The 8,320-nt window shown below is 49.2% G+C and overlaps 1 protein-coding gene across 6 annotated transcripts in view; it reads right to left on the bottom strand.

The window, feature by feature from the left end:
- Positions 1 to 6,752, bottom strand: part of Pnoc (prepronociceptin) — a 24,499-nt gene extending 17,747 nt beyond the window's left edge. Inside the window, exon 1 of one of the 6 annotated variants that reach the window (XM_005355510.2) lies at positions 6,372 to 6,752. Coding sequence is in view for 2 of the 6 variants with exons in the window: in XM_026783177.1 (XP_026638978.1) it covers positions 5,470 to 5,505 (36 nt within the window). In the remaining 4 variants the exon portion in view is untranslated. Of the gene's footprint in view, positions 1 to 4,695; positions 4,873 to 4,947; positions 4,967 to 5,469; positions 5,732 to 6,110; positions 6,170 to 6,371 lie in introns of those variants that run through there. The other 5 variants (XM_005355509.2, XM_026783177.1, XM_026783179.1 and 2 more) reach the window with 5 other exon arrangements.
- Positions 6,753 to 8,320: the final 1,568 nt, after the last annotated feature.

Here is an 8,320-nt window from a genome sequence, read left to right as displayed (position 1 = left end):
TCTCTCTCCAACCCCAATAACAAATAAAACAAGCCCAAACTCCATGCTGTGCACAGATGCTGGTGTCCAGGAGAAGGGAACCAAAGAGTTTAGCTAATTCTGGAGTCATATTTATGCTTAAGCCATACACTTTGTAAAGGTGTGATTTAGGGTGACTGAATTTACTCCCCAGAGCCTTTGTCTTCTCAGCTGCAAGGTGAAGATGAATTTTCTCCCATCTGAAGATGAAGCATTCCCCCCCCCCACCGCATTTGTTTATCATCCAGAAACGGTGACTGGCCATCAGGAAGCACAATGGACCTGAGGATGTTTGAGTTTTTAATGGCTTCCTTTTCATAACTGAGCCCAGAGCTATTAGCCATTCACTGTGGCAATCCTATAATCAGGCTCTTTTGTAAAGAGTAAAGAAAGGTTTAATTACCTTTTATTTAAGTAATGGCACCTTATAAATTTGATTGCACCTTGCTGTTTATAAAGATAAGATACCACTGTGATTTAGTCTTAATCTACTTGCATGTACTCTTGCCTCCAAGGGCAACACAATTAGCTGCTTTTCTGTTGGAGAAGAACACGTGCACAGAGAGCTGAAGAGAGACTCCTGTTTTGTTTCCTGACCTAGGAGAAAGCCTGTGACCCGGGCACTACTGGTGAAGAGGGGAAAGGGACTCATCTCCATCGGTGACACACAGGGAATACTGTTCCTTACAGGCTGTAGATGATATTTACTTTTATTTACAACCCTATCACGTGGGGGTAATTTTACGCACCTTTCTTGGATAAAAATCAACTCACAACGATGAAGTGGTTTGCCTAAGGTGGTCCAGATGATAAACAGCAGAGTTAGGACTTAAACTTGGGTATTTGAACCTGTGTTCTGGCTGCCCAGAAACGCTATACAAGGTTTGTGCTGTGCAAAGAGTAGCAAACTGGGATGGAATCTTGCTGGGAAGGAATCCCCATGCCTGAAAGCTTCTGAGAGCTAATGACTTTGTGAGGTTCCACCCTATGGCTAAGCGCTGCCCACTTCACTTCACAGTTGAGGAAACTGAGGCACTGTGAAGCACCAGACCTGGGATTGGACCCCCAAGCTTATGTTTTGAGGGTACCTCTGATGTTCTGTCTTCATGCAAATGCATTTGCAGGACTGGCTCAGTCCCTCTTCCTGGTTTGACAAGAGGCACTTACACCCTCCCGGCTATGCATCAGCAGGGCGTGCAGGGTGTTCCTCATCCTCTGGTTCTCTGATCTGCCACAGGCAGGACTCTGCTATTTATTAATCAGGCAAACTGCTTAACTGCTATGAACTCACATTTATCCCAGAAAGGTAGATTACGTTACCACCAGATTACAGGGTTAGAGATGTAGAGAAAGGTCATCCATAACCTGTAAAGAACGATATTCCACATATGGCACTGATGGAAAGGAAGTGACCATACAGGCTCCTAGGAGGAAGGAGTCCCACCCTCATTTTCTAATAAAAACATCGAAGAGTCACAGGGTTTCTCATAGCCCAGGGAACAAAACTCTGGGGTAGCAACAGCTAAAACTTCCATATAGAGTATGGCTTGCTTTTACCCAGGGAGACTGCTGTTTTTCTTTCCTGTGATGGATGCATTTACTCTTAAAAGGTCTCTCTCCTGCTCTCAATTTCCAGTCAGAGAGAAGGGGAAGGACAAGGGAGTTAGGGCACAAAGCATCTGTCTACCCTATGTGGACCAAGGCCCCTGTCTACCCTATGTGGACCAAGGCCCCTGTCTACCCTATGTGGACCAAGGCCCCTGTCTACCCTATGTGGACCAAGGCCCCCATCTACACTATGTGGACCAAGGCCCCCATCTACCCTATGTGGACCAAGGCCCCCGTCTACACTATGTGGACCAAGGCCCCTGTCTACACTATGTGGACCAAGGCCCCTGTCTACACTATGTGGACCAATGGTGCTCAGGCAGAGCTGTAAATGAGGAAGAGCCCTGTGCTTGGAGACAAGGTCCTGGGTTCTAGATCTGGTGCTGTTGCTACTTGTGAGATCTTAGGCATGACACTGTCTTTTCCTGGGCCTCAATTTCTCTTTCTCTAAAACAGGCAGTTGCATGAGATGGCTAATAAATACCCTTTGATTTTATGAATGGCCAGGATTTCCCTCTACCCATAAGAGAAGAAAAAAAGAAGAGGGGAGAAGATCACAGAGTAGTGGCTCCAGACAATCTCAAATGAAGGTCATGAAAGTGCATCTGGGTCTCACAAAGGGCCAGGAGGGCAGTCAGATGCATGTCCTTTTGGCTGTCACACTCGCAAGGGAGTGCTCTTAATGTTCACCTTCCTGATCCTGGCGAATGCTACCACGTACTCTGTCAGCATAGCTTAGATGGACTTTTAAAGCTTTTGTTTACTTTTATAAATTCACTCTAGGTTCTTTTAAAAATGATCAGAAAACCCAGATATGAAGAGAATGACGCATCTAGACTCATATAATCTTCCAGCTTCTTTAATTTTCTATTTCTAGCAACCAGTTTTAAAGAAAGTTTTAATTGACACAATTATATCTATTTATGGAAGTACAGTGTGTTATTTCCACACGTGTGCAATGTGTAACAATCAGATTGGGGTGGTTGGTACATCCACTGCCTTGAAAATTTACGATTCCTTTGTGTAGTAAACATTCTAAATCCTCTAGTTATTCTGAAATAAAGAATTAATTGTCATGAACCACGGTGACACAAGGAACCAGTTTTAGATATACATTCCCAACCTCTCCATGAATGTTACATATATTATATAAAATCCACTAATGTGCAAATTAAGTAAGGTAAGATTTTGGGGGGTGGGGTGATGACTCAGTATATAACACACAAGCGTAAAGACATGTGCTCAGAACCCCGATAAAAATCCAGAAGTGGCATTGTGTGCCTCTAACCCCAGTGCTAAGGCTGGGGGCAGAGACAAGTGGATGCTGCTGGCTTGCTTCCTGTCAGTCTAGCTAAACTTGGATCTCTAGGTTTAGCGAGAGATTCTGTTCAAATAAGGTGGGGAACAATAGCCTGATGTTGACCTCTGGCTTCCACATGTGAAGACTGCGGGAGAAAGTGTTCTTATGTGCCTGTGTGTGTCCAAATAAAAAAAATAATTTAATACCTCAATTTCTAGTAACCTAGCAGGTATCTGGGTGGGTAAGCCCCTCTGGAGACCACTGGTCTGGGCTCCTTCACATTTTGAGACTTTAGCTGTGAGGTGGGAGGAAGCTGATGACGGACAGTTCTGCACTACGGGCACACACACTGCTCGGCTCCTATCAGGGACACTACGCACGTTCCCAGTTGGATGAATGAAAGGATGAATGGGGTGACAGGGTGGGGGAAGATCACAGGACTGGCATGAGGAGAAGAGAGGCTGACTATGACGCTGCAGGCTGCAGAGCCTTGGCTGCCTGTCAGGGAGGCAAGTCCAGCTTTTCCCACCTGGCTGGTCTATGCTGCTGCAAAGCCTAAGCAGCTGCCAGGATTTTGACAGACCCAGGACCATGCAAAGTCCATGATTAAAGTGATTGTAGCCTATGGAGGGTGACAATGCTCAGAAGGCCAACTTGTGTCCCCTTTCCCCCACCCTCCCAAAAATTGGTGTGCCCCAGACCTCACAGCTAGAGTTTGTGGTTAGAATTGCATGGTCTATGTGAGATGGTGGGAGCAGCTGTAAGCATCGAAAGAGAAGTGTTTCAAAGATCCCATTTGCCTAATGAGTTCCCAAGAACCCAAACCCCCAAAAGCTGAGGTGTTGAAGCCTCTCATTTTCTGAGATGAGTTCATCCTTTCCTAAAATACCTAATGACCCAGAGTACAGGAGACTTAGACATTTCCTTACGGTCTGTGTGAGCTGAGGAGTCGGGGGAGGGTCTTGGAACCACATCATTGCAAGTACATAATACAGGATCGAGCCTCTCATTATTGCCGTGTGTGTGTGTGTGTGTGTGTGTGTGTGTGTGTGAAATAAGTAGATAAACCAAGTTTATCTTACTGACTGCCATTCATGACTTCAAGAAATGCTAATTCTTTTGCCTTTCTTTTGTGCCTTTGTCCTACCTGCCTTCAGACCTCTGGTCCATCCTGACTCCATCCGTCTTTCCACTGGCCTCAGTCCCTAGAGGAAGATACCCTTCCTCAAGGTCCTCCAACATTGACTCTCTGGACCACAAGTGCAGGACTGATCCCACCCAGTCCTGAATTATCCCATTATCTTGAATTGCTTCCTGTCCGTCTGTGCTGTATGCCTGCAACTCATTTACCAGCCCCACAGACCTTAAGGGGAGCGAGCACCAGACCTAGGACGGCTGCCCTGGGCTGGGCTTGCTTGCTGCACCGGGGGTCTTGTTCCTGCAACTCCAAGATAATGATTTTTTTGCCTTCCAGGGTTGCTGCTGGAGATAATGGGTGCGAAGTGCGTAAATCATTGCACCAAGTAAAGTGCTGTTATTAGCACCTCTGCTGAATCTATAGAGCCCAGTGCCTCTCCTTGCTTGGTGGGGTGTAGCTGATAAATACCTGATTGATTGAAGATGGAATTGGTTGGTGACAGCTCCATTCTCAGGCTCCACTAACGTCTAATTCCTGCAATTACTCCCTTCACTGGCGATGCAAAACCTGCTGAGTTTACTGCAGCCCTAAGTGCCCTCCGACTCCAGCCGATAAGGAAGGGATGCTGTACCTGAAGAAGACGACCCTCAGCGGCACCAGAGAGCACCTTCCGCAGACAGCGCTGGCTGTCACCTGGAAAAGTGCGGCTGCTCCTTTGACTACGCAGGTGATGTCTGGGGGGCAGTTGTCCCTGCAGAAGACTCAGCAAGCCCAAGGAATACAAATCCTTTCTGTTAAGGTATCATGGCACTGATGGAAGCTTGTAGAATATTTCCCTGCTAGGCTCCATAAATGAGAAAAGGAGGGTGTGTGCAGCACCCACCCACAGGCAGCGAGAAATCACAGCATTCTCTCTGCGAGGTTTTGATACGAAGCCGGGCAGTTACTTTTCTTCCTCTGCGATGAAAACTCTCGTTTGGGCTTGCTAGCAAATGCCGTGTGGAGCACAGCTTTTGTTAGTCTGCTGAACAATGTTATTGGTTATAATTGGGGCAATTATGAGCTGCTGGAGGAAGCTAAACACAGATGTTTAAGCCCAGGCTTGGGGTATTCAAGTCCAAAGCAGCATGCTTTAAATAGCCCCCTTTCCAAATCATCCTGCCTGACTTGAAATTCCCCTCCAAACTTGCCAAAGGGAGATGGGGGAGAGGAGACGATGGGTAGAGAAGGGAGGGGGGGACGAGACTCACAAAGAGAGGAGGAGGAGAAAGAGAAGGCAGAGAGAGAGGGCAGAGAGAGTTCAGATGCTCTGACGTGTGCGAGAGTTCCATGCGACCTGGGTAGAGAGACCTTTGGATGGGACAGACGGGCAGTGGAGAGAAAGATGTCAAGAGAGAAAGGATACCTCAAAACAAGCCGGGATCCAGAGAACCAAGGTCATGCCTTCGGAAATGCCCAGGAAATCCACCCAGCCAGCGACTGACTGCGTTCATCCATGCACACAGGTGAAGCTCAGCCCTCGGGTCTGTCTTTTCTCCATATTGTTAACAATTTCCATTAAGGTATAAGAGAACTCCAACCAGAATGACATCAGATCCAACGACACCAGAGCGGCAGCTTACACAAAGGGCAGGAAGCCACAGAATGAAAAATCCCCATAAGGTGTGCCGGGGGCTTCCCAGGGCTGCTCTGAATGGCAAGCCCCTTCTCTGCGTCTGCCCTCTCTCCTGTAGCCACCTCTTCCATGTGTATCTGTCACCCAATAGGGGCCACAACTGGGAAAGCAAAACTTTTCCTCATTTCCAAGTTTAGCTTTCTCTCGCATTTCTCTTTGAGCTTAGCCAGCCCTCCGCCCTCCCCCTTCTCTACCATCGGAACACAGAGAATAAGATGAATGAAGCCATAATCTCACAAGAGACCAGCAAGCAGCCACAGTGGACAAAAGACAGAGGTGGAGGGGCCGGCCAGGCTTCCCTGCTTTCCCCCCGAGAAGCTCCAGTCAGATAGTACCAGCCGGCTGGTGTTGGTGCCACATGCATCGCCTACCTGACGCTGTCTGTCACAGGGCTCTCTCAGATGTGAGGCTTGTTCCTCTGTGTCAGCCACACCAGCATATATATCCTCCCCCCCCCACGCACAGCCCTCCCCTTCCCTGCCTACCTCGACGATGACACATGCCTACGCTGACCCCCTTCATCAACCGAACAACCCAACTACAATCCTGCCTGCCTGGCCCCCTCCCCTGCTCCGCGTTCAGACTTGTGACACGCCAACCTCCCCATCAATCCAGCCTCTAGCCTGCTTTACCTGGACTCCGGTTCAGCCAGGATCCTTCAGCTGCCTCTCCGGTTGCTTTCAGAGCCACTGTGAGGCTGGCCAGGCAGGGAGAGCTGGCAAGTCACTCAGAAAAAACAGACTCCTGATGACAAGGGATGAGGCAGACCCCAAATCCTGTAGTCTTCTTCAGTACCCTCTCTGCCTGAGGAGTGAGGCTCAGGCAGCACACGGGAGAAGGGGGGAGCCCGTGCCCACCTCCCACTGGTGCAGAGAAGGGGTGAGCTGAGCTCCCCTCCTGATCTCCTGATCCCACTGGGGTGGCAAGCTCCAGGTCACACCAGGGTGGCTCTGGAGGCATTTCCACAGGTGCCCACAGCACGGTACAGTACACACGGCAGAGCAGGGGCTCGGCAGGGGCCCTGAGATTTCAGCTTTCTCCCTCGGAGCAGGTGCGTCTCCTGCGAGTCTCGGATTCCTTTCTGTAGAATGGGTGCACCGACTCCGAAGCTGGGAGCAGAGTGATGAGATTCTGTTTGTATCTGGAACACGCAGGCCTTTAGTAAATGCTAGTGCCGTGTTCTCTCCCATCTCACCGTCTTGTCCCTCGAGTTGGTGCCACCTGAGGTCTTCCATCAGCATCCAGGGGGTTTCCAAGCTGCCGCCGCACCTTAGGGTATCGGAGGCTGCTGAAGCCACCCCGGCCCTGCTGCAGAGCCCCAATTTCCTTCTTAGCTCAGTCAGGGAGCATGCTGCAGACAGGTGGCTCACAGGCAGCTCAGAGTCCAGCCTAACCCCATGGATCCCCTTTCCTTGCTCCAGGAGAACTGCACCAGGACCCTGTGCTTCATTCTCCTAAGATTTAAAATATTCCGGGATGCAAGGCTTTCAGCATCCAATGAGAGCAAACATTCACACATCTAGCTCTTGGTGGACTGGGGGCTTGGCAGAGGAGGGTGGAGGGAAGCGCTTGCCCTGATCGCTCATGGGCACAGGGTTTAAATGTGTCGGAAACATGCTTTTGAGTGGCGACAGTTGTCCTGTTGAAATTATAGCACAACAGAAAGCAAACAGCAAGCACTTGTCCAGGTGAAGAACAAGTCCCGAGAATAAAATTTCCACTTGTGTATGTTCCTGGTGAAAAGGTCCAGGCAACCAGCTTGCCCACGCGGCACAGAGATCTCTGAAGTCCAAAGCAGCCAGGACAACCTCTTTGGGAAGTCAGCATGACCTCTGTATGGCATGGGATGTGGAGGGGGGGGGTCAGTTTTGCATCTTGCTGTACTTTGGGGTCCTGGGTATGGAGCCTTATTTCGTATGTGCTGTGGCAGATGTTGCTGGCTGGCTGCCCAATATGTTCCCATCCCCTTGTTACTCCTTATTGAGCAGGGGTTTGATTTTATTCAAAGTGACAGCCTGCTCAGCTAAAACTCCGCATTTCCCTGGCCTTTGGTGCAGCTGAGGCAGCCGGTGAAAGTCAAACCACTGGTCTTTAGGTGGGGTTTTGAGGAAGCTCTTTTTAAGGTGTCCACTCAGGCAGTGGAGGCTTTCTCTCTCCCCCGTTCCTCCTTTCCTGGAACACATGTATGATTGCTGGGGCAATAGCTGCTCTCCTGGATCTTGAGGCAACTTCGCGGTTGAAAGCCGTATGGTTACCGGCTACTTTTCTTGATGCTGGGAAACAAATGCTCAACAAACCAAGGGGGAAGGGTGTGTTTTGGCTCACAGTTTGAGGGTACTTACAGTCTGCCATGGTGGGAAGAATTGGATGGAGTCTGATGCCGCTGGTCATATTGTAGTCACACTCAGCAAGCAGAGAGCAATGCATGCTGGTACTCAGTTCTGTTTTTTCTTTTTGTTCAGTCTGGTATCCCAGCCAAAGGTATGTTGTTACCTACACTTAGGGTGGGTCTTTCTGCCTCAGTTTTCCTAGTTGAGAAGCTCCCTCACAGACACACCCAGAGGCTTGGTTCTATGGTTCT

Source organism: Microtus ochrogaster, chromosome 17 (genome assembly GCF_000317375.1).
Source record: "Microtus ochrogaster isolate Prairie Vole_2 chromosome 17, MicOch1.0, whole genome shotgun sequence".
NCBI classification, from domain to species: Eukaryota; Metazoa; Chordata; class Mammalia; order Rodentia; family Cricetidae; genus Microtus; species Microtus ochrogaster.
Note: the sequence above shows the minus strand (reverse complement) of the source record. Positions and strands in the feature narration are given on the sequence as shown.